The sequence below is a fragment of the Centrocercus urophasianus genome, unplaced genomic scaffold (assembly GCF_019232065.1).
Source record: "Centrocercus urophasianus isolate 14NV4802_14NV808 unplaced genomic scaffold, USGS_Curo_1.0 seq_19, whole genome shotgun sequence".
NCBI classification, from domain to species: Eukaryota; Metazoa; Chordata; class Aves; order Galliformes; family Phasianidae; genus Centrocercus; species Centrocercus urophasianus.
The window spans coordinates 22,877,687-22,904,556 of record NW_024884744.1 but is presented as its reverse complement, the minus strand read 5'-3'; the positions used below and the strand labels follow the sequence as shown (position 1 = coordinate 22,904,556).

The 26,870-nt window shown below is 40.7% G+C and overlaps 1 protein-coding gene across 4 annotated transcripts in view; it reads left to right on the top strand.

Annotated features, from left to right (window-relative positions):
- LOC122161356 (glypican-5-like) overlaps positions 1 to 26,870 on the top strand; it is a 363,065-nt gene that overhangs the window by 251,623 nt on the left and 84,572 nt on the right. For 3 of the 4 annotated variants that reach the window (XM_042820739.1, XM_042820743.1, XM_042820740.1), the window contains one exon: positions 21,767 to 21,917. In XM_042820739.1, the coding sequence (XP_042676673.1) occupies positions 21,767 to 21,917 (151 nt within the window). Of the gene's footprint in view, positions 1 to 21,766; positions 21,918 to 26,651; positions 26,800 to 26,870 lie in introns of those variants that run through there. The other variant, XM_042820741.1, reaches the window with a different exon arrangement.

The following is a 26,870-nucleotide window of genomic DNA, read 5'->3' as shown; positions in this document are numbered from 1 at the left end:
AGCTTTCTTGTTTAACTTGTGATGGGTCAGCTAGCAAAGGAAGGAATTTTCTCAAACATGCCTTTTGCAGCTCCATGCCTGCCAGGGCTGGGTGCTGGCAATAGAGGCAAGAAGAGGCCAGAGTGGTGAGGATGGAGGAGGAAAGGCACAAAGCCAGCAGGGACACCCCGGTGCCCACAGAGCACTGAGCAGCAGGTTTCTTTGGGGCTCATTGGTTAGCTCAGTCATGAAATATTAAACAGCTATTGATCTGAACAGAGGAGCACATCACGATTTATTGAGCCAAGAGTTAAATACTGACTGAGGCAAAAGCAAGCATATATTTGCTACAGGGACTCATTTGACCACACTTAGTACACGTAATGCTGCTTTGATTCTCTCTGTCTTCATAGACATCTTAAGGGCAGAAAACTTTTATATGTTTACGCGTATATGTTTGAAATATACATAGGTATGTATATGAATGTGTATACAAATGAATAAAGGAAAAATCCATTTTAGATAATAGGACTGACACTACCATTAGTAAAACACACACGGCAATCAGTAATGCATATGAAAAGTCATGAATACAGACACAGCAGTGAGCTCAGAAAGAGGCCTTACAACCAGCAGTGCTAAGCTGGAGAGCGTCCCCAGGAGCTTCCAATCTATGTGTAGGACAGAGCAGCACTCCGGCTGTGTTTCAGGATCCTTGGGGTAGCCCGACTGGGCCAATGTGAGCCCCTACAGTAACCAGGGGGTGGGAAGTGGGGGTACTTGGGCCAGGCGAGTGAAAAGCCGGGGTCAGATTTGCTAAATATCCTGGTAGTTTATCATACACCTGCTATCAACGATAGAATTTCCTTGTGTTCTATATGGCAGCTTCAGTTAAGTGTTTCCCTCAGGTCAGTGTCTCCTGGTGGCATCTTTACCTGACATAATTAATACATGTTATTTTTTTAGGAAAAGCCACGCTTACAGTGTTGTAATGTGTTATTTTATATCTAAAAGTGCAGTTGTGGTCATGGATTTGCATTTATGATCTTGGCTGCTTAGTATGTATTAAGGCCAGATGCCAGCACTCTGTTAATTTTAAATGCTCCTAAAGCATGTTGAAGAAAGTAGGATAACTTTTACACCAATAAATGGGGTTTTTATCAGTGACAACAAATTGCTTCCTATTTAGCTTGCACCACAAATGGTCAGCGTGGTCACTGTAGGAGGGTGTCAGCATTTCCTTTCCCATCTCCTCCACTGAGCAGCTTAGAATTCAATCATAACATCCCACTCAAAGCAGACATTAAATGGACCAGCTGTTAACACAATCCAAAGGGTTATTCCTCATCAGCTGCTCCATTTCAGTAAAGTAACAATCTCTTTTTGTGACCCATCAAAAGCCAGTATGTTAGCTTCCATAGTTCGTGTGCTAATGCTTACCTTGCAGCATCTAAACTTTCAAAGTCAGTCTTGGTTTGGGTGAGGCTTTGTGTGGGCAGCATTGCGGCTGCTTGGTTCCGAGTCTGACAGATGAGGAGAGCCAGAGGTCTGTGCTTCAAAGGCTTCCCATCTCCTGCCACTCTGGACTCCATTCCCTGCGGGCATAAAGTTGTGGCTTCCCAAGTGCCTTCCTGGACAGAAGCTGGTAAATGGTTTGGTGCAAAGCAGGTTTGTGGAAGCTTGCTGCTCCCTACCCTTGCAGTGCACTGTGCATGCCCTGGGCTTCTCTGAGACAGATTCCAAAGGAGGGGCAGCTGCACAGGGCTGTGCTTTAAGTCTCCAAGTCCAGAGGCAGCAACTTATCTCGAAATGCCTTAGGGAAAAAAAATCTTTTCCAGTCATTTAGATACTGTATTCATTCTGCTGAAACTGGTATGTGTTCCCAAGTGCTTCTCTGCCTCAACAGATGCCTCCTAGAGCATCATTTTGTACACTCTCTAGGGCAGGAAGCCTCATTTCCCTCACTTCTTGGAACTTCGTGCATGTTTTTAGATAAACAGGTAATGATTCATAAAGATGAGCCACTTTGCTTCTTTTGAAAATATTATTGCCTGCTTTGATAATTAAAGGAAACAAATAAACTACATTTTATGTGGAAAGAAAGAGAATTCCTCCCTCTTCCACCCCTTTATCTCAGGTATGCTCAGTAATTGCAGCTAGGAAGAATTTGCCCTAGGAAGATCTCCCATAAATCTAATTAAAATAGACTTGTATCGTTTTAAAGCAGTAACTCGCTGGTGCATCTAGTTACGAGCACCCTATGGCAAATGGCATGAATCCTCTGAAAGGCCTGGAAGCTGGGAATGGAAAAGAAGCTGAGCAGCAGAAATGAGAACCTCAGAAATGTCTCCTGGTAAGGCATCATCTTACAGGGCAGGGGAATAAGTGGACAGTTTGCATGATAATTGCAAATCCCTGCAGTAAGATTTGAGGCTTAGAATTGCTCCTCTCAGCACCATTGATCCAAGCTCAGAGTGCTAACAGCACAGTTAAGTCGTGAACTGTTTTTTTTTCTGTATGTTTGAACCTGCCCCAAACTTCTCCCTGGCTGATAGCACACACATGCACAGCAGCTCAGCATTTGAAAATGCATCATCACTTACTGCATTGCCCTACTATGAAGTCCTTCACAAGGAGGTATGTTCTTGAAGGAATAGGAGGAAAGCTTTCAGTCTTGCTTTAATATACCATATTATGCACTTCGTATTGAAGTCTGATGAATGAGTGCTGATTTAGAATTCCTTTTCACTTCCTGCTACAGCTCACTCTATAAATCAGATAGGACCACAAATTGGGTCAAGAGAAACAGGACTCCAGAGCCTCATAGAGAAATGCAGTGGGGGAATTAGCGTCACCAAGTCTCGTGCTCATTTTTAATATTTAGTTACATTCCAATGGAGTCGAGTGGAAATAAAAATTCAGATTAATATTCAGGCAGCCACTGTGAAAGATGTCTCTTGAACTACATAATACTTGAAATTTTACTGGAAAAATATGATCAGGGTAAAACAGCGAGTAGCTAAAGCTTTCCAATTGTTTGAGTAATACAAGTAAGCAAGAGAATGCTGGGCTTTTTAAAATTAAGTGTATGGTGGCTTTTCTTTAAGAAGTAATTTAGTAGGCTGTAGACTTAGGGTCAGCTTCATGAAATAGTGTTTTCAGGCCCAAATATCTCCACTCTGTGGCACAGTGATCCTCTGGAGAATATAGAATGAAAAAAGTGATGTACTGCTGTATCTAGAGATTTCCAAAGAAAACATCAAATTTATTGAAATGTATGCAAGGAAAACACTGAGCACCTTTTTTTCACTGTAAAATAGGCTAGCTTCAAGAATTCTGAGGAAATTATGGCTCCTTATTGAATTATTCTCCTAGAGTTTTTTGTTTGCTTGTTTGTTTTTTGTAAGGAATATTCGAAACATACTTTTTATCATATAAACAATCCAGCAGGACTGTGGAAGTCAGTGAAGCCAGTACGGCTGCACTCACACCAGCAAAGGTGAGCACTGCTGGGCCCCTCTTCCACCTTAAGCTACCACTTCAAAAGACTGAATCTCCACATTTTTCTCAGAGCCAAGTCAACAGGAGCACCCATGAGCAGCCGGTGTGATGTTCTGTGCATTGTCTGCCTCACTGCCAGACATCACAGCCGACTTTATCAGAAAGGAGCTGGCAGCTAGCTCCTTGTTGGATAGGATGCGAGGAAGGTAATCAGCCCTGTGCATGGACAGAGGGCTCAAGTTGTAAATGCGTGCATGGAAGAAGCAGGGGTGTGAAATTCAACGTCTCTGCTAACAGTCTTGTGTGCAGTGAATGTCCCTCCAGTCCTTGAATCGAGTGCCCTGCTTTTGTTGGCTCTGGGCACTGGGGTCCTGGAGCAGTACTGAGGGGAACTTGCTGCTCTTTGTCAGCTAGAACTGATAGACTCTATAGACTACATAGAATAATTAATAAGAAAAGAGAAAAGCAACAAGAAGTGGAAACCCATGTAACAGCATATCAAAAATATTAAATGTCCCTAATTGGTTAAAGGCTGTTGCGTGGCAACTGGCAGAACTATATACAATATATTGTTTGTATGTATTCTCTTCGACTCTTTCGCTCTGTCTCCCATTCATCAAATTGTCTGTTCAGACTTCAAGTAAATAACTGTAACAAAAAAAAAGCTAAGGCAGATTCTTACAAACTAAATGAGCCTTTCAGACTCCAAAAGTTTGAAGTGCTGGAATTTTTTCCCTGAAAGGGTCAAACACTGAGATATTTACAAATCATTTTGTCCAACTAGCGTGAGCTTCAAACACACAGTTACATGCATCCAGAGGTGAAATATCTTCAAAGAATACAGCTGGCCTGAATGATGAACATCAGTCTGCCAGCCTGCACAGATTTACACAAGTGCTTACACTGTTAGGCATTTCCTGTACTCCCATGATTTTTTTAGTGGGAACTGTCAAGGCTTACAAATGGACAGTTTTCCTTGCATTGCCTCCCAGCTCTCTGTAAGCAGTCAGGCAGACGCAAGGCTCACCCTGGGCTGCTCATTGTGCACTCACAACCTTGGAGTGGGAGCTCTTTGCAGGATCAGCAGGATGCAATACAATGCTGTGATCTTTAAGGACTATAAAGAGTTATGTGGGCAATTCGGCACACTGACAGCCAAGTGTTGGTGCGTCTCAGCTGCAGGGACGGTGGGAGCTATGCTTAGTGAAACCTCGAGGTCAGCTATGGGCACCCCTTGTCCGATGCTATGCTTCCCTTCCCGTGGTCCTTGTGAGCCTGAGCTGGCTATCCAGCAGCTCAGCCTGACTCCAAGAGCTTGACAAGCATTAGCATACACTTTGATATTCCTGTAGGTAGGGTATGATACTGCAAGGATAAATTAAGAGGTGGCAGGTCTCTTTTGGTAGTTCACGTTGTGTGGGGCTGTGCTTTATACTCAGTGAGCTCCTGACTTGTGAAGTTCAGTGCATTTATTATCAAGTGTGGATGCTGCTTATATCCTTTTAATGCTTAACATCTTGAAGATTTAGAATGTTATTCTCTACTTGGGTCCAAAACCAGGTCCCGCTTTTCCCTGCCAGACAGCATAGTGGGAAGTTGGGAACTGTTTTATAAAGCTTGATGTGAGTAGGAGCAGCATGCAGGGGCCTGGATTGAGACAATGGAGGTGGGGTAGGCCTCAGTCAAAGTAAGGTAGTGTGATCCTGGGCTGATGGAAAGGATGAGGAAAGAACAAGAAATTTTGAGATATGGGGAGGAATTGCAATGGATGTCTTTGATACAATTCTTGAAAGAGAAAGGGAACCAAATCCTTTTCTCTCTGCCGGAAAAATTCTCTTGAACTGCAAAAAATCCAGGAATACCTCTGTGGTCAGATGCTGGCAGCAGCAGAAGGCAACAGTATAAAGCAGCACTTCAGTTTCTTAGAACACAGTGAAGAATTAATAATAAAGGCTCGTGCAGCACACGTTCAAAGATTAATGCTATAATAAGAAAGCAAATGTTTGCATAGGTAGTTCAGTGAACAGTTAGGATATATTTTGCCTTACATTATTTTCCCCTGAGAGCATTTCTTCCTCAACGCTTGCTTTTTTCTCTTCTGATTAGCTCTCTTACCTGTCCGTGCTGTACAGCTGGAGCACATATTTGGACAGCTATGTTCAATCTGTTTTGGAATTGCCTAAGAGCTTGACTAAATCCTTCGATCTCTGTGCACAGCCAATGAAATAATGTTCTTGGCTGCACAAATCAATTGATAAGAAGTTTGATTTAAAGATCAGGAATGTAAATGAAAGGAAATAGCATATAGGTCTGCCTGTTTCTTTTTAATGGGTTCCTGATTACCCCCCTAGCTGTCTATGCGCATTATTTACTGTAGCATTGTGCAGTCTCCAAGTTTGCATAAACCAGTTTAATCACTAGGACTTGCACAGAGTGCAGTGGTGCCATGGCCCAGTGAGATCCCTTTGAATGATGTTAGTGAGGAACGACGGTGCCATTTGTTACCAAATTTTATTGATCAGGCCTGCATTTCTCGGTTGCTTCCTGAGACTGCAATTGCCATGGATGTGCTCATCTAAGGGCACCTCTGTCTTACATCCTGTAAAGCTACATGTTGTATCATGTTACAGGGAGGCTGGTCTTTGGTAAAATCTTTGAGGATCAGTGTCCATCTTGAGGGTGGGAGCCTTTTTTGGAAATGAAAGCTTCAATTTTAGAGAAAACATGGGGGGAAAAAAGAAAACACAACAGAAAACTCTGGACAGAAGCCTAATTGCAGTGATGTATTTTTAATGCTCCATCTACCTAATGATATTCATGCCCTGTGGAATAATTTACTGAAAATGAAGTGCAACACTAAATATTGTATCTCTGTGGTGTTAACAGTCTTACATCCTTGACTGATTAAAGGTTTAGGAAATGCATTTAAAGAGTTTTGGGCCACGGTGGAAATGTGTTGCCCAAATACCATGTATTAACAAGATCGTCAGAAGGAGAATCCCAAGATATGTAGGCACTAAATTGTACTCCCTTACGTTTTATAGATGCATCATTTTGCATATGAAATGTTCTCTTTCACGTGTGTGTCACTGTCACTGGTACTAATTAATTCTGAAGCAGTTGAAACTAAGAGGAGAATGATGTCTGAATGTGTTGCTGGAAAAAATCACTCGACTTTGATGGAAGGAACTGAGTTAAAATGTGCAAAACTGTGAGAAACAAATCTGACATCTCAATAGAGAAGTGGATGTTTTCCATTAAGCTTGCTAAATCTGCCTTTCTCAGAATACCCAATATAGTCTTTTACGCTCTTGATTTTAACAGGCTTTATAACAGGCTTTATCAAACTCCATCTCAACCATATAAATATGTAGCTGAGATATCTAAAATATTTAACAGATGTAGAACAGTGGAGAGAACAGCGTACAGCAGAGGACTGGTCCAAGTTAAACAGCTATCGTGGAATTTTGGATGTTAAACACAGATCAGAAGATAGATACTATCCTTCACTGTACATAGGCTGTTCTAGCACTTGAGCAAGAAATGGAAAAAACTCTCAACTAGAATCTTATCTTTGAAATGAGTAACCTGAAAGTGCTTTGGTTCTGAACATGCAAGCTTCATTCACTTCATAAGAGCATGTGAGCTTAAATCCTGCTGTAAATACCAGGTACACCTCAATTTAGAAGATACTATGCTGTACAAACTTAGTTCTAGCTAAAAAAAGTTAATGACAACAACAACTTTGTATAAGACTTATTTCTGCCATAGCTATGGTTACATGTGGAAGATAAGGTCAACATGAGTGCTTGCTGCCCAGAAAACCAGCTGTATCCTGGCCTGTTCCAGAAGCAGCATGACCAGAAGGTTGGGGAGGTGACTGTTCTTCTCTGCTCTGCTTTCCACCACCCCTTCAGCACCGCCTTCAGCTCTAAGGACCCTCAGGCAGTAAGGATGTGGAGTTGTTGGAGTGGGTCCGGAGGATGGCTACAGTAATGCTCAAAGGGCTGGAGAACATCTCCTGTGGAGGCAAGCTGAGGGAGCTGGATTTGTTCAGCCTGGAAAAGAGAAAAGTTCTGCAGAGATCGCATTGCAGCCTTTCAGTACTTACAGGGCCCTACAGGAAGGCTAGAGAAGGACTCCTTCTCAGGCAGCATAGTGATAAGACAAGGGGTAAGGGATTTAAAGTGAGAGAGAGAAGGTTTAGATTATATACAAGGCAGAAATTGTTTATTCGGGGAGTGGTGAGGCTATAGCACTGCTGCCCAAATAAGCTGTGCATGCCCCATCCCTGGAGGTGTACAAGGCCAGCTTGGATGGGGCTCTGGGCAGCTTTGTGTGATGAGAGGTGTCTGTGCCCATGGCATGAGGATTGGAACTGATCCAGGTCTATAAATATCTAAGGTGTGGGGGGCAGAATGGCGAGGATAGACTCTTTTCAGTGGTGAGTAGAGACAGGACAAGGGGAAACAGCTGGAAACTGCAGCATAGGAAGTTCAGCACAAATGTGCCTAAGAACTTCTTTACAGTGAGGTGACGGAGCACTGGAACAGGCTGCCCAGGGAGGTGGTGGAGTCTCCTTCTCTGGAGATGTTCAAGACCTGCCTGAATGCCGACCTGTGCGACCTGCTGTAGGGAACCTGCTTTGGCAGGGGGTTGGACTCAATGATCTCTGTAGGTCCCTTCCAACCTACAATTCTGTGATTCTGTGATTCTGTCTGGAGAGGTTTTAAGGTCCCTTTTCCAATTCAAACCATTCAATGATTCTGTGCATAGGATTTATATTAGATATGCCGAGCAGACTGCCATGGTGGAAGCTTTGCAGGGAGACAAGGAGGATGGACAGAACCAGGTATATATATGAGATCAAGCATAGAGGGAGGAAATAACCCTAGGGTGGTTTGAGAGCAAAATGGACACATGAACCTCAGGAAGCAAGGCAGTGATGAAGTGAGGAGTTGGGATGGAAGTCTGAGAAGCTGTAGTGTGTATGTGTAGGATATGTACAGCTAATCAGAAGGATCTTTTTGGAAGAAATTTAATAGGAAGAAGGGAGATTTCACAAAAATGTAGCAAAAGAAATAACGGTTGCTTCAGTCAATTATCCCTTCCTTACAAACTGAATAGAAAGTAAAGCCATAACTTGCTCTGCTGACTGTTAATCTTTGTGTTAGATTGTTACAAAGACAATGCATGTGTGATGTATTATTAACACAAAATTCAACATTTATGACAGTTTGCTGCTCCTTGTGAGATAAATTCCCAATTTTGACAGTAATAATAAGAATTATTATTTGTCCACTTTGGTGAGAGCAAATCCTTAGTAATTTCTGAGTCTTTCACTCCATCAAGAACATTCAGAGAAATTTTAAACATGGGTATTTTTGAAAAAGGCTGCTAATGTAAAACACCAACTGCAGGTCCAAAGAAAGGATAGCAGGGCACTCCAAAAGTAATGCCTCCTATTTATTTCCATTGAAACTACGACAATGAGCACATAAATACTCTTTTATAGAGCAAACCCTCAGCTGCAAAACACTATTTTTCAACATAGTCATCACCATTAGGTATGCATTTCCACTAGCAGTGAACAGGAGCCTGCATGCCACGCTTGTACAAATCTACTGCAGTGGAGACATTCAGTGTTGATGTTGCCACTACTGGAAAGCATCAGTCACCTCACTGTGCTTCATCCTCTGTTTGGTCTCTGTTGATTCAGTGCCTGCTGATGAATTTCAGTGGGTGCCATTCTTTTTCACATTAATTCAATGCCATGGCTTTGCTCCAGTCACACTTCCATGTCAGCCACCATTCTGTCAGACTGCCCCTCTGCTGCCATTTGTCAACAATGCCAGCATGACAACAATGTGGTTGTTCAACCTGTGCTGCCATCCCACCAACATTCACCGCTGATACAGTGAGCCAACATCATACAACAGGAAGCACTGCATTTGGAGATGCCCTTCTATAAAAAATATAAACTACACTCTGAGGCACGAAGTTCACTTGCTCATAATAAAGTGCCTTTATTTAGGAACTATGAGAAACTACTGAAAGGAAAATCCTGAGACAAACATAATGCCATAGCTGAATAATTATAAGATTAGAAGATTTAACATCCACTGTTCTGTCTGCTTTCATTGTTCTGTTAGCATTCCTTCTTTCATTTCCCATTGTTAAACATCTAAACATTGGTTGCTCATAGAATAGCTCATCAACAAAACACACACCTTCACAAATAGATCTGAAGAGGCACAACAGATTGAAGTAATTAAAAGTTTCTCTCAAGCACTTCAAAACACAGATACCTCAGCTGTGAGTTTCATATTAATCCAACCTTCCTTGAAGATAAAATTCAAGAGGAAGGTTCTTCATTATGGTTCAGTATTGCCTTTTCTTTAACAACAAACATGTGAAGTGAATATGAATTAGGATGCAATCTATTTAAATATTCACTGTATGATTTGCAGTATGTGTCAGGATATATCTCACTATGAGTAAAACCTGTCAAATGAAAGGGGTCAAGAGGAAATTAAATTTATAACATGGGCATAATTAAGCACCATTCCCTGTATTAAAATCACAGCTTTTTGTCAGCTGTTTATATACCGTAGAGGTGGTGAGATCAGACTTAAAAGACAAACCCAGCATTCAAACAAGTAAGCCTGTCGTCTATACAGTAATGACAGAACAAAAAGAGGGATGGGAGGGAGAGGAACATCTTTTAATTATTATAATTAATCATGTTTATTACAGAACTAATAAGGGACCAGCTAGGAATAGCCCTCAATTGTGACAGTAAATCCAAGAGTAGGCAGTCCCTGCAGAGCTTATACTCATAGATGGGACCAGGTAAAGCTCTGGGGAAGGTGTCATAAACTACAATGGACAGCTTTATAGAGAAGGTAGATCTTAACGCAATTTCCATAGGGCTCTTTGTCTGTTTCCCTAAAAAAGTTGATCTGGAAGATCATTCTTTCTGTATGCCTTTTTTGTGTGTGTTGTGATTCAACAGGCAGGTAGGTCAGCACCATACAGTTGTTTGCTCTTTCCCCTCCTGCCAGTGGGATGGGGCAGAGAATCGGGGGAAAAAACAGTAGAATTCATGGGTTGAGATAAAACTATTTACTAAGATATAGAAATGAAAATGGACAATAATTATGACTGTATGTATATATATATACATAAATATATAGATGCACAAATGTATATAACAAGTGATGCACAAGCAATTGGTCACCACCCCCCAGCTGATGCCCAGCTAGCACGTGAGCAGCAGAAGAGTGACATGTGAACTCCCAGCCCCTTCCTCCCATGCCAGGGACTCTTTCATGTCCCAGTTGGGTTAGTCAGTACTGGTGTGCCTGGCTGCTGCATGTGGCCAGCACAGGCTTGGCACAGTGGTGCCTGCATCACTGGGGAGGGAAAGGCTGGCGTCGTGCTGGTGACATCTGCTAGGAATGTAAATTTTCATAATCTCCATGTGCCATCCCTTCTTTGTGTTTCATGATTTGTGGTTATGAAAATGTCCAGTGCAATACTGAGGCTATGCAATGTGATTGCTCACGCGTGTGACTGAGAAGACAAGTGGGTGGGAATGTGCCTCTGTTTGCTTAGATCGTCCTTTGTCGTAACAAATAATTGTATCTCCCTGAGTTGGATGTGAACATGGAGTGTTTGAGGGGTTGAATGTACAGTAGGCAGGGCTGTTCCTGAGTTGATATGGAACTGAGATGTGCTGCATCTTGTTCTTTGTTTCACTGGTAGCTCAGCATCAGGAAAGAATGCTGATTTGGTTCAATGTTTGCAGTCAATTGTAAAATCCTGTATTTCTCATTTGTAGCATTTTGTTTTGAACAGGTGTATTTACTGGCTCTTGCTGCAGTTTCAGCCATGATTAAATGGAAGCAAAGCAGGACATGGGTACAAAATGCCAGATCATGACACGATCATACTGATCGCATTTCTTCCCTCACACAGAGGAGGCTGAGCCAGCAGTGGGCCAGGCCTGATGTTGCAGGGACTCTTCACAAGTAGAATATGGACTTTTCTGGAGCTGTCTTAATCATTCCTTTCTGACTTTTCTTGGCTACATTTCTGATCTGTAGGGGCAAATTGCTAACTATCTCACCTACGAGTTTCTAAACTGGGGGGAAATGTGTTCGCGGTCAGTGGTGAGACCATGGTTGATTCCTTCTCATTTCTACTGAGAAACATCTGCAGAAATAGAGAGTTGTTCAAAAGCTGGGGACAGCAAACAGGAAAAGTAGCCAAGCTTCTTTCCTCAGAGGCCTAGGATGAGAGAAAGAGGTGAGGTGACCCCAGTGGTCCTTTGCAGACCTTCAGTGAGTTAACAAAAGAAGGAATGGATGGGAGAGGAGTTTCCACCTGTAAAGCGTGGTAATTAACATCCCAGCAGAAATGACCAAGAATCCTCATCCTCAGCTGAGTTGGTGACCATATTTGGGTGGCAAAGAGGGTGTTGTTAAATGAGAAAAAGAAAAAGAGATCAGTGGGTCATGCAAGCAGTGAAGAGCAAGGGGGATCAAGTGCACATGAACCAGGGAGCACAAGTACTTTACCAAGAAGGGGAAAAGCAGAATAGCAGAACAGTGTTTAGTGAAAAACTATCTGTCTGCCTGTGGTAGCTCTCAGGCCACTTTGCTAGGACCACTTGCAATGGGTGTTAATCACCTATTCCAAAGTAGCTCTCATTATTGTAGCAGAGAGAGCTCTGGTCTACACCTCTCTCACCTTCAGTAGCATTGATGTCTTCTCTTTGCTTCTCTTGAACACAGCTTGAAATTCAAGAACTTCAGTCTACAGAGCAGTTCAAGAGAGAAATAGAGAATGTTTGATTTAATTTTAATTAAACAACAAAAAAAATTTTTTATTACCTGAAAAACTTCAGAAATTTCAGGGTAGAGACTTTAGTGAAAATTATTCTAATTGATTAGGTGTGAATTTAGTCACTTGAAAACATTCTGGAACAACAAGTAAAGTTCTAAGTGTAAAGCAGCAGGACGGACGAGTGTTTCATGCATGTACTGAAACTGCTGAAATGATTTCTGCGGTACGATGCTTGTAGCACAGTTCTAGGCTCTATTCTGAAAATCTCAGCCCTCTGCCTGGAAACAGCAGTTCCTTTATATAGTTTGAATAAGATATGCAGAGAAAGTTTCAAAGCCACTTACATGTCAGGTAAATGTGGACCAGTTCCCAGTCCTGAATTATAGGTACAGTGCAGGTAGAATGCATTTTTTTCAGTGCACCATGAGAGCTTTTGATCTCTGTGGTGTGCATTATCTTGTTAGAACCTTTTGAGAAGGCAAAAGGAGAAGCTGATAGCCCACAAAGACCAATGCATTGACCTTTTTCCATTTAGTGTGCCTTTTCCACACTTGTGTAGTATTTAAACCTGTGATGAGAAAGACAGAACAACCATTCCTGCCCTCCTGAAATGTTACCAATGATCTGCCAGAGCTGTCCATTTGCCCATACACTGGATTTTAACCTGGTTTCATAAACAAGCACAGCTTACACAGTTGTGCTCTAGTGTGTCCCTGTCTGTCAGGCTTACAACTCTTTCTATATATTTTTAATCCTGAGCTAATTTTATCTAAATGCAACAGATTTTTAATTCCATGAGCAGAGGACAGACTGGTGAAAAGACTGTACTGTGAATTCAGTCTTTGCTGAGACATCAGAGAACCTTCGTGGTTCTAATACCTTCTGGTTTCAGGTATATTCATCCCAATCTCTTCTTCCCTTTTTAAATAGAAATGACTTAGCAAAAGCATTCAGTCATATATCCTCACATGTTACCGTGGGATCGTAGCATCTGGAAAGAGGGAATCCTTTATTGTCAAATTCATGCAACATGAAATTATTTGTTTGTTTCATTAAAGCACCTGGCTTTCCCAAATGAAACAGTCTGGGTTGGCTCTTCACACAAAATCAATTGGAACAACTCACTGCATTCAGCTCACTGGTCCATAGCAGCACAGGCTGCTCTGTTTTCTTCTTCTGTACATACGTGTCACTTTCGGAATAGTATAAAAACTTTAGAAATGTGATGGGATTTCAGAGAAGTCTGATGGCGGTGAGGCAGCGTGATTGTTTACATGTTTTCCTTTGGGTTCCAGTGGTGGTAGAACTTGAAGCTTGAGTAACGAATAATTTATGATTTAGCTGCCAGCATCAGTACATCTTAAAGGAATGACAGGTGTTGTTATTCATGTTCTTAACATGTTTTCTATATTTTATTCCACATTGTATTTCAGTGCTTGGTTGCTGGGATTTAGAGTAGAGGAGACTAAACAGAGCACGGCTTCTGTCATGTTTTAACATGAAACATCAAATGCAGAGCCTGAGTCCGTTGAGCACTTCCAAATAATGAGAGACTGATGTTCACAAGTCTTTCCAGTGAAATGTCAAATTTCTCATACTATGAAAATGATCTTCACCAACATAAGCTTGAAAGCAGATAATTATCCAAGAACATGAAACAGAATTAACATGCACTGGAGCATGTCATGAAAATTTCCTTCAGCAAATGGAGTAATTGCTGTCTCAGTACAAAGCAAGGAGAAAGGTTAGCTCTGTTCTTTTGATGATGTAGAGCAGCCACTGTTTACTTACTTAACTCACGAAAACACACAGCTTGTCAGAAGGATGCCATTCAAGGACTGATGGAGTGCATCCAGCCTCCTGATTGCAGGCACGTCTCATTTCCTCATTCTCAAGTCTGATCAGACAGGAGATTCTTGGCTATTATTAGATATCTAAAACCTGATGAGTTGGAACTCCTAGTCAAACAGTGTGTTTGCAAACCATGCAAAACCCCAGCAAAAAAATAACACATTTTTTGAGCCACGTTTTGTCTTCAAGCACAACTGAGATGCTTCATTCTTAGTCTAGAGGAAAGAATGGATGTCATTGGATAGGTAGACATAATCTGCCCATACAGAAATCAGACAAGCAAGGAAATAACCAAAAAGGCTAATAGGAGACATTCTGGTTTGTGATTTTGATTTTATAAATCAATTTTCTAATATTAGAAACTAGCAGAGCATAGAGACATAGAATAGAAGCCTGGAAGAGACCTGCTGAAATCACATGCAGCTCACTGACACCCTAGGCAACTTTTCAGTTTTATTCAGCCAAATCTTGCAAATACTTGAGGATTTTTGTCCCCATCTTTCTCTTGGTAGAGTGCTTGCACAATGATTAACTGACATATAAAAAGTTTGCTTCTCATCTTTATATTTCTATGTTAGTTGTATTCTCAGAGATCTCTCCACATTTAAGGGAAACATTAAATATATTCACAGTCAGCAATCAGATTATCCCAGTCAACCATTCAGAGAAGTCTCTCTCTTTTTTTTTTTTTTAAATTTTGGTCATTTCTTTAGCCCTTCTGTGAAGTCAACGCACTTGAAACTCTCTTCTTCCGAAAATGGAGAAATGATGTCTGAGGTAATGCAGAACAGGATCGTTTGTGAGAGCACGGGTGACGACTCTTGATGTGTCTGGCTCGGTGCCTTGCTATCTTGGTGCTGCTGAGAAACAGTTTGTTCATCTCCTAGCTTCTTGCCCTTGCAGAGAATTGCACATTCCAGTCCTAAAGCAGTATTACAATTATTACAAAGAATAAGTGCAGCTCCAACTTGTGATATCACAGTCATCCATCTAATATGTGCATGGATGCTGCTCTCCACATCTGTGTCTAGAGATGTTGTAGCTCACAGTTTTTTCGCAGAGGGCAACAACTGCTTTTGGCACTGGCACTCCTAACAGCCCTTTGAAGATTTAGTGCCAAAAAGCCCCTTTCCCAAAAATGAACTGTTTGGCAGAGCCAAAGAACTGTCTCGATGCAGCTCCTGCATACTCTTCACCAAATAATGGCATTGTTTATCTTAGATTTTTGTTACAATTGCCTTTAACTTCAACAAGATGCAGGAAGTCTCAATGTAATGAGAGTTTCATTAGCTATATGCTCTATTTTCAGACTATACTGCAATTCAAAAAGCAGAGTTCATTTTTGGAGAAGACTACACTAACTACCTAAAAGTGAAGGGAGTGCCTTTGGCAGGGACAAACCCAGATGTATGTATTAGGCACACCAAGCACTGGGTGAGTAGGGGCTTCTTTGGTGTGTTACATAATACCAAAAATGAACTGATTTTCACTAAGTGAGGTAAAATGTAAAGGAGGGATATCTGATATCTGCTTGCTTCCTTGACCTGCCTTACTAAATTCAAAACAAAACGTCTTAATGCACTTTAAACAGCTGATGTGCTTGGTTAAAAGAGATCATTAACTAGAATAAGCCCATTTTTATTTGTGCTTAGTTTACATAATTCACAATTAATACCTTCCAGGGAAGGTATTAGAAATCTAAACTAGCAGCTGTAACTGCAGTATAAAGAAGGTGAGTCTGAAAAAGTCTGTGAGAAAAAGTTTCATGTAAAAAATAGAGGAATGATTGTACAGAAACGCCTTCCAGAGGCATTTCCACAGAAATGCTAGGAAGGTATTTGCCTTGTAGGAATTCAGGTGCAATTTCAGAAAATAGCATTTCAGTGCTGTAATTGTTGGGGAGGGAGGGTGTGGGAATGACAGAGCAAAGCAAATAAAAGCACCAACTGCATCAGCTTGGGAAAGATGAATAAAGTTGAAAAGCAAGTCCTGGCCTTCCCAAAGGTAATTCAGCTAATACTGAAGCTGCTTGGAAGCACAGTAGGAGAGTTAGTGAAATAATTAATATATTTTGAAGGAAAGACTTCTGGAATGAAGTAGAAAGGGAAAAACAGGAGGTAAAACACATTAGAAATGTGTGTGTCATTCTCCTTATGAAGTGGATTTGGTTGAGAGTTGAAGTACACAGAATTGCACTCATCATTCTGCATGTTCTTCATTGAATGACTTAAACCAGAAACTAGAGTGGAGATACACTGGGGCAGAGGAGGTATGGGGGCTGTTGGTCCCCATTTTGTGGGCATACTTGTGTCGTTCGTGCTTTCCATGTGGCACTTGTGCTTTCCATGTTTCCATGTGCTCAAACAGGGCCTTCCCCATCAATTTGCACACCAGCAGCATTGGCATAATGAGAAATACAAATCTCAGTGCAAATAAATACAGGGTACTCAGGCAAAAGAGAAAAGCATAAAACAAAGGCATCTACCACTACTGGTCCAATTCCCAAAGTGGAAAAGGTCTGGTCAGGAGAGATGGGAATACAATTCAAAACCATGGTAAATCCTTGACCGTGTTGCATGAATTATGCATAGCTGCTGAATTAAATTGTTCTGATATCATACAGGTGACTTGTAAAGCAAGATTTTTTAAAGTAAAGGTTATTATATGAACCTGAATAAATCAAGCAGAAGGAAACCTTGGTGGTGTCATTTCTTCCAGAAGGTTAACTGTCCATCTTCAGCTAAAAAAAGGATCCAGGAGTTGCATGAAGCTACCTCATTGAGTTATACTGCTGTCAGAAGAAGTTAGAAAGCAATAATGCACTGGAGCTTCCGGATTTCTCTGAAATGAAAACAGGGGAAAAACAAACCAAAGAAACTGTCAGAGAAGATTAAGACAAATAAGTTCATTTGTCTTATTTATGCTGTAATATATGAACGCTAGATAACGTGTAAAGAAGGAAGAATAGCAACTGCCAGATGCATTCAGAAGGAAGCAAAGAGCATATGTGGAGGAAAATTAACCATAAATGCTATCTCAAAAAAGAGGACCTCTTGGAAAAAGCACATATATGGCAGTTATGTCTCAAATCTGTTGTATTTGTTTTGCGAAATGTCAGAACATCTGCTCAGTCACAAGGCCCCAGTAAAATGCAGCTTTATGCCTAAAGCAGTGTGTCAGTCCCTCAGAAAAAATGTATATAGAAAGAGAAAAACAAAGGAGCATTGTCTATTTCAGTTGTAGTTGTTTATGACCTAATAATGCTTTTGAAAGGACTTTTAGTTTTATTTTTGACTAAAGAAATGAATGACAGGACTGAGTCATTTATGACTCTTTTCAAGATCAGGCTTTGTGCATTATATGGGTGGAAGCAAGCAAAGTGCTTTGTTTCTGCAAATCATGTTTATGTAATTGAAGTACATTTTAGAAGACTGCTTCTTAGCTTGCAATTTCTAACTTCAGTTTATAATAAGCACTTTCTGTCAGATATATGTGTTGACATGAAAACTGGAAGGAAGCTAGGTTTTAACTCAAAACTCTCTTTTCAGAGAAGAAGAAGATTCCCACTGAAATGTCTGCAGAAAACTAATCAACAAGTTCCTCATTAAACTATTATTATATGGGATTTGTCTCTGAATATTCCAAGCACACAGCTTTTAAGTGATTTTATTCAAAAAGTGTGTTCTCTTATATTTTCACTGCCGTATTCACTGACCTGAAAATCCTAAAACTGTGATGCAAAATACAGTTTTAAAATCTATCTTGACAAAATTAATATTACTCTACAGCTTACAGCAGTACTGGGACTGATGTTCTTTAATATCCTCATCAATTATATTGACAGTGGGATTGAGTGCAGCCTCAGCAGTTTTGCTGATGACAGCTAGCTGAGTGGTGCAGTGACGCCTGAGGGACGGGATGCCATCCAAAGGAACATAAGCAGGCTGAGCAGTGTGCCCAGGTGAACCTCATGAGGTTCAACAGTAGAGCACAGCCCTGCTGAAAAGCACCTGGGTTGTACTTGTGGATGACAGCTGGACAAGAGCCAGCAATGTGCCCTTGCAGATCAGAAAACCAATTGTATCCTGGACTGCACCAAAAGAAGAGCAACCAGCAGGTCAGGGAGGTGGTCCTGCCCCTCTGCTCTGTTCTGAGGCCTCACCTGGAGCACTGCGTCCAGATGTGGAGTCCTCAGCACAGGAGAGACATGGAGCTGCTGGAGCACAGCCAGAGGAGGGCCACAGAAATGATGCCAGGGATGGAACAGCTCTCCTACAGGACAGGCTGAGAGAGCTGGGGCTGTGCAGATGGAGAAGGCAGGGGGAGAGCTGAGGGCAGCTTGTCAGTATCTAAAGGGGAGCAGACTCTTTAGCAGGGTCTGTTGTGGAAAGGGAAAAGGTTAAATGGTCAGACTTTTAAAAGAGAGGAGATTTAGGTTGGATTTTTGAAGGAAGATTTTTATAATAAGGGCCGTGCAGCACTGGCACAGGCTGCCCAGAGGTATGGTGGGTGCCCCATCCCTGGAGGTAATCAAATTCAGACAGGATAAGGCTCTGAGCACCTGATAGAGCAGTGGGTGTCCCTGTTCATTGCAGGGGAGTTGAACTTGTTGGCACTGTAGTGGTCACTTCCAACTCAAAAGATTTTATGATTCTGTGAGTTCACATCCTCTCAGAAGTCTGTGAAGTCTCTTTAGATGATCAGGAATACCTGTGCTACATCATTAGGTATTAATAGGGGACCACTCTCATAGGACTTCTTTCTTCTCCATGATACCATGTCAGTAAAAAGTTGTGTTCTTTTTTTACTTAAGCTAGCAGCCTTTGCTGGGGTAAATAAAATGCATATGTATAATCTCTGTCTGACTCAGAGCTGAAACAGATACTAAATCTTTTCCACAGAAAGACTGTAAAGTTTCTCAGAAACTCTTTAGAGTCTTATGAACCTGATCCAAAAGCTTACAGTTTGGAAAAATTCTGATTCAAACTAGTTTTCAGTTGGGCTGTGGAAATTTTGCTAAGCTATTTACACGAGCTTTTCATGGGTAAGCAGGACTGTCTTTCAAATATGCCAAAAACTTGAAGATTTAGATTTTAAGGACTGCAGTATCTTCTGGAATCTTGAGCAGCAAATACCTTCTGCATTGTGAAGGTGAAGACACAAGCTGCAGTGCTCAGCCTGAAATCCATTGCAGTTGTTCAATCGAAGCATCAATTCTCAGCCCCAAGGTAGGTCGCTCCCAGGCTGGAACTACTGAGCAGAGTTGCCAGAGATGGTTGGATTGCATTACACATCAGCAGGCAGAGTGTAAGTCAGCAAAATATAGCTTAAGAATAGCTCTTAAAAATGTAAGTGCCATCATTGATTCCAGTCACTGCTGTCTGCCTTCCAATCTGGGGAAGGGATTGCTGTGTGCTCTGTGGCCCTCTGGGGCAGGCTGGAAGCTCTGGGGGCTTCTCTCTTCCCCTAGGAGAGTTGTTCGCATGTTTCAGCAGGTCGTGGCTGTCTCTGAAGAGGCCTTGAACATGGACAGCAGTGTTAGAGTGTGTATTAAGGACATTCCCTGTCCACAGTCATCTTCCAGACCTTGTAGAGCTGAAAAAAATGTAAAGGACATCTTTCTATTATGATTTTTCTTAGCGCCAGCACCCTATTTGATCCTGACACAGCCTGTGCTGTCTCAGTGCAGTCTCAGGGCTTTGAGAAGGGTGTCTCTGATTCTATGAAGAAAAGAAAAGGAGAAAGGCTAGTATACACGTAGCTGTCACACTGAATCAGTGCTCTCACTAACATCATGGGGCAGTTGTCAAGGGACAAATGTTCCTAACTCACACTGCTTCACCTCCTGGAATGTGTTTATTTATGTATAAGCCAGTATGTGTGCACAAAGTTGGGCTCTGGTTCGTTGCTCTTGGTTAATGGTAATCATAGATCCAAAAGTTGTTGATGGAAAAATCATTGAAAAGATTTGGGAAGTGCTGTAAGAGGGGGAAAGGTAAGTAGGTTGCACTGGAGCTGGTTTTGAGCTGTGATATTGTGCTTCTGCGTCAGAGTTCTGTCTAATTTGGCCTGCCTCCATAGTGGCAAGCCAAGGAAGATCTGGGTCAACTTTGAATAGCAAAGGGGAGATGCAGGTCTCAACTGTGTTTAATCTCTTTTTGTTGTGCAGGCCTTAAGAACACGGAAGTACGTGAAGTGCTGCAGGTGCGCCGTGTTGGAAAGCTGAGCTTTTCTTGGTCTTTTTGCAGAAGTGGTACACACTTGGTTCAAGTATTTACTTGTTTTGGTCAGGGGTCAGATTGAGCCATGAACACTGAGTGAAGTAAAATTTTTGAGAAGAAGATTGCCTTAACAGGCAATAAACATTTCTGCTCTACTGGCAAACAATCATTAAAAACCTTCATTAAATATTACATCTGTTCCATTCACCACTTAGCCATTTCTTTTCATTCTGAAAGATTATAACTAAGAATGAATGACTGTTCTCTAATACAGTGAGGACATGAGAAATCTGTGAAAGAACTGAGTTATCTTTCTCCCTCGTAGGCAAATTTTTCTCATCGTTTAACAAAATATTGTTTCGTGTAGTCATGACATCAGTCAAGATACCAATGAATAGCAAGGCTCAGCATTAGTCAACTTGTTTTTTAAAAAAACAGGCATGCAGTAACAATTAAACAGTCTCTGATGCACTTTCCCACTGAAATCCATACCCTATCCACTTACTGATCTTCCCACTGCAGTGCAAAGTGATTTGCATCTTCAGAGTGAGCAAACAGATCTTTTCAGTGAAAGGGTGAAAAAAATCCTCAGTTCTGCCATAAAGAAGTTGGTGTCTGTAGATCAGGGTCTCTGCCATGCTCTACAAGTTCTCCAAGCACTTATCATCCCCGGAGTGGAGGATGGCAGCTCAAGGCATCTGAAGAACAAGAAGAATACCCCAAAGAGCTTCCCTTTGCAGAGAAATGGCTGCATTCGCTGCCATCCATCCAGCCCAATTGTGTTAGTCTATGCTCCAGTTCCTGCAGCTCACAGCCCATCTCCTTTTTAGTGTGAAATCTGCTTGAACCTTCAAAGGAAATACATTTTAAAATATGTTTCCCTCAGCACCAGAGATAATCACATTTCTCTGGGCTAAAACGGATCACAAAGTCTCAAATGTATCTACAGCCTACAGACTTTTCTCTTTTTCGAGAAATGTGTGTGATAGAGGCTATTGGGCAGCTCTGACCAGCTTCGAACAGTGCTACAAAGTCTTTCCGTTTGGTTAAGATATACTGGTGTAACAGGAGTAACAGGTTTTAACTGTACCTTGTCATGCCATGGGGCAGAGCTAACACAAAGCTGATGTGGTGTTTACAATCAAAAGTGGGACGGTAAGTGTTGGGGGTCCTCTGTGGTGGATATATTTTGATGGTGTAGTCTTTTACTCCAAAAATGCAAAAACACAGTACTGCTAGAATCAATCTATAACGTGAGTAGCAGTTCTGGAGAGAATGTGAACATGCTTGTTGCTTTGTAAACCCAGCAATCCAGTTTGGTCACTAGAAGCAGGAGCTTTTGATTCTTTGCTCTTTCATTTTAGCTGGATGCTGAGAAAGCAAAATTAAAACTGGAAAGATGGTCTTCCCGAGATCCTGGCAGTGGGGGAGGAAGAAGTGAAGAGTTGGAGACAAGTGGGGACTGTGATGATGAGGATGGCTGCCAAGGATCTGGTGACAGGATTCACACAGCAGGTAAGTGCATTTTCTGTGGACACATACAGAGTTTAGAAATTCCTGTGTGTCACAGTTAGGTGGACAGAGCTAAGGTTTGCAGTGCTCGAGTTACTGACAAATTCCTAGTGAATTAAAAAAATTTGAATCGTAATACCTGAACAACTGCAGTAGAACTAGAATGGTACAGGTAGTAATGCAGAACAATTTAACACTTGTCCTGCAGATAAGAGACTTAAATTGAGAGTGAAAAATCTCCGCAAGGATCTGTCTGGATCATAGAAATACTGGAAAATCTTTCCTAGATCCTGTGGGCACTTCAAATAAATAGAATATTAATGCCCGTGTAGACTGCACTAAGTGTTAACATAGATGTTGATTGATTGCGTAATTATACTGAAGGATGATCCAAAGAGAATTTTGCTGAAAGTATATGTTCTTGTAAAAATACCTGAAGTACTGTTTTAGTGGTATTGAGCAGCTGGATAAAGATTAACCTGGTATAAAATGTTGTGATAGCCTCAGATATGTATTCTGCAATGTTTACTCTGGTAAGTACTTGACTGATATGTCATCAAGCTTGGAATCAGCATCACAATCTAACTTCCACCAAAGTACTGGCAATTTAATAGGTAAATTCTTACTGTAATAAATCATCAAGAAGTGCAGTGTTTTTTTCTAAACAGCTGAAATTACTTATATGTCTTATCTGGAAGTTCTGATTCATATCAGGTCATCAAAGTGTAATTGTATTAATTATTGATAACTTATGTAAATGTATTTTCATTTGAAAATTTTAATTTTAAGTTTAATATAATTTTATTAAAAATATGTGAAATACGAGCATAATATGTGTTGAATAATGTGTGTTGAAACACAGTGCTCATTAAGGTGAGATAACACGCAGGTGAGCTTTAAGCTGCTATTTCATGCAGCACAGATAAACACATGCCTGTCGCTTATCTTTTTACCACTAAGTAGAGTGAAAGAAAGTATCCCATACTCATGTAGGACTCACAAACTAGATTTGATGTTGGCTGCATTCAGGAATTTGGTTGTTCCTGGTACGAGTATTTGTTCAGGAAAACTGAGCTTAAGCGTGTATTCTGAAATATGTGCAGAGTGTCAGTTTTTTTTACAGTACCAGGTTATAAATACCTACAATATGGTATATGCTGTTGGGCTGTATAATCAAGGTAAATGAGGTATTATTACATAGATATGATTCTTAACATTTTTAAGTAGCTGTGAGTAACAGATCAGGTTGGGATTCTCACTGCCTATTCACCCGTATTTTTGAACAGAAGAGCTTTGATGCAATGTTATTTTAAAACTATTTGCTTAGCTTTTTTTTTTTTTTTTTTCATTTTTGGTTGTGTTTTATATTAATTAAATTATATGTTTTATATTAATTAAAAGATTGCTAAGTATTTCAGCCCCTAGAGATCTGTGAGTGTAAATACTATAAATAATGTGCTTTCCTCTCTATGTGGTATGATACAAACAATAGCCAGGTGCTAAGTACTCTTTAATGAACAATTAAACTATAAATACACTGCTTGGGGAGGATGTGTGTGCATGTTTATGCACAATGGTAGATTTCAGATGTTCAAAAATAAAAACCTGAAAGCTTTCAAGACTAGGCTTGCTGCTGGTTTTAATAATGGTAAATAAAGGAAATGCATAATGTCTCTTTTTTCTTTTTTGCTTGCAATCTCTTTAAATAAAACATTCTATGTTGATATCATCCTGGATTTAAAAGAATTATATTTATACAAATAGCTGTTTCATAGTTTAGTAGGGTTTATATCCAATTAAAAAAGAAATCACAATTAATTGTAGAAAATAGTATTGATTCATAACAGTAAGAATATTTCATTGTGCAGCAATAGTACTTCTGTTTCAGAATTAGCTCTAAAATGCTATACAGTGTACAAGCCACTAGCAGTAAATACGTTTGGCATATCTGGATACAATTAAGAGATAAAATGGAGTAATCTCATTATAGAACTTCTTTGCTGTAATAGAATGTTAAAGAAATAAACACTGGATTGGATTAGTTGCATTTCCTCTTGCTGCATGTCTGTAAGATGATGTTTCTCATTGTATATCCTGTGAATTTGTTATGTTTCCTAAACTTAAAAGCTGTCAGTTCATCTGACTTGTTCTGTAGAAGCGGAACATGCCAATACTGGCTATTCTGTGTTCACTTTAAATGCACAGTAAATTGAGACGTGAGTTGAGACTAAAGCTAAATCCCAAATAAAACCCTGATGTGAAGCTCAGAAAAGTCAGTGGGAATATTCTTACTGACTGCAGTGGTCTTGGAGCTGTGCAGTGCCACCATCTCATCAGTGAATGCTGTAACTTGGAGTCACATGCTGGAACAAAAGGAATAAGAAGGGAATAAAAATCCTTTCAAAACATAGGCTTTTTGCCAGAGCAATGATGGTTTTAACTAGTTCATGGAAAACGGAAAAGAAGAAAAACAATTATCAAATTCTGAAATACTGGACTCAGAATCCAGTGCAAATTTCCTACATCCGTAATTTCTTTGAAACCTACACAAAAATGAGACTTACAATTTATGTGTTGAGTTCTGCTTTAAGCACAGCAAAAGATTCAGAATCATTTAAAATAGTTTCTGAAAACATACTGAACACTTCCTTCCCACCTTCCTGAGAAAAAAAATCCTTTTGACAAGAAGTTGGCAGTTTTGCCAACAGCAAGGCTGCCATCACCAAAACATCTCTTCAGAACTACTGAAAGATCCCTCTGGACAGGGTACGTTGCCATCTCTACAGTTTGCTTTTTCCAGCTACTAACAGGGAGTCTGTCTTCTAGGTTTGGAACTTCAATGTGCACCAGGTGGAGTGGCTGTGTGCCAGCCAGGTGCTCAGTGTGATCCCTGTCCCTATTTGGTGTGCATTGTATGCTGTGCGCACACTCTATATTCAGCGCACCTTACAATGTATGTTAAAGTCTGTGTTTCAGTTCCTTGTTTAATGTCTACACTTCTGTGCATATTATTTAATGCTTTTCTTTGCTTTTTTTACCAATAAAACTTTCCTGGACAAAATCATAATTATCTAAAAAAATCGCCACTTGTAATCATAGTGGGCTGCATTATCTGTCCTGTATCATATGTGCTTATGCGATTGATTTCACACAGACGAGAGGCACCCTCTCCAGAAGCCAGCAGTCTTTCAACACGTTAGGTGGGGTAGGAGGTACTTGAGCACGTCAAGCTCTGTCAGGCCTTACCAGTTATCACAACTGTCCCTTCTTGGGGAAGACTGCAGAAACATTAGATTTCTAGCAGATCCATGTGCTTGTTGGAAAGTGGCAACTTTTTAATGACAGCACCTGTTAATCATCTTTGAACAAAGCTTTGTTAGAAGAGATTTAAGAGGAACAGATCCTGAACATAGATGGTGAAGTAGCTGTGCAGTTTGGATCACTTTAGTCATGCAGGTTTCTGGGCAGAAGTGCAAAGCAGAGGCTTGGTCTGAGTGTGTGATCGTGTAAGCATGGTCTGATGTGAAGTTCAATCACAAAAGAACTCACAGAATGATGCGAGGGCCTATTCTCAAATAGGACTGTGCAGGATGCTCAGCAGTGTGCAAGGCTCAGCACAATGCAGGATCAAGCTGCTGCACTGTTTACGAGGGGAGGGATTAGCATCCTGCAGATCATTAAAAGGTGCAGCAGCAACAGATTCGTGTTGTACCCTACTTCTGCTCTCTTTAGTGAAAAGGAAAATAAATGCTTCAGTCTGATCAGTAAGAAGTGGGAAGGAAGTCCCTGCAGGGGATTTCCCACTCCCAGCTGTGCTGCACAGCTGTATGTTGCTAAGAAGTCTGATCCAAACAGTGACTGCCAACAATAGATCTCTCTTCAGAGAAGTCATCGGGTGGTTTTCGATTAAATAAGGTTTAGAAGGTCCAATAAGGTTGGTCCACAGGCAGGGACCTGGTTCAGTGAGAACACCAACACTTCCATGCTGAAAAACAAAAATTAAGACAAAAATTAACCCAAACTTCTGTCTAGATAAGCCTGAAATATATATATATAGTATATATATATATATATATATATATATAGTATGTATATCTAGTCTCAACAGTTAGGAAAGTTAATATATTTTTCCTCACTGCTTATGAATGTTTTCATTATCTGTTGGTTTGGTAGTTTAGTGTTTTGGTGTTTTTCTTTTTGAGTATCAAGATTATTTTACCCTTGGTTGTGCTCTCATTCTTCCTATTTCTCTGTCTTGTCTAGGAATCAATGTTAGCATATGAGCTGTCACTTTTAATCGTGCTTTATTTCCATTCATGATGTTACGGGATGCACTTACACTTGTATTTATCCAAATAAGTAATTGTAAAGCTGCTGACTTTGTAATTATTAGTACAAAACATCAATATTGTGAGATCATAATATCTGCTGGCAGTCAGCTATGCTCATGAAGTTCTCATTGCTATACAACCTCTCTTTCTTTGCAGATTATCTTAGCTCTCAGAAATATGTGAAATATATTTTTACTATCTGTCTCCCAGCCTGGAGAAATCTCTCCATCATGCCTTGTCCCTGGCCCATGGCCTTGTGTAGCCGTTTCCTTATATCCTTTGTTGTGCAGGGTATTTTATCTCCAGTTCTGTTTTAAATAGCCTATAAAACCCTGTATTGCTTTTAGTGTTAATGCCTCATTACATCTATAAAACAGCATAGTAACAATTTAAACTGTCATGTAAGATTGATCTTTTAGGTAACTCAGTGGATCCTGAACTTTATCATTCCGGCTGGTAGAAATGGGCCTCTGTCTGCTGTCGTGTATGCAAACCCTGTGAGAGGGCTTTGGGCATCCCTGGGGCAACAGAGGAACCTGACAGCTGCAGAGTTCTGACTTGGACTTGTGTTGAAAGGCTGTGAGAATCCTTCTCTGTTTTTTTGGCTCAAAGCTTGCTTCCTGAG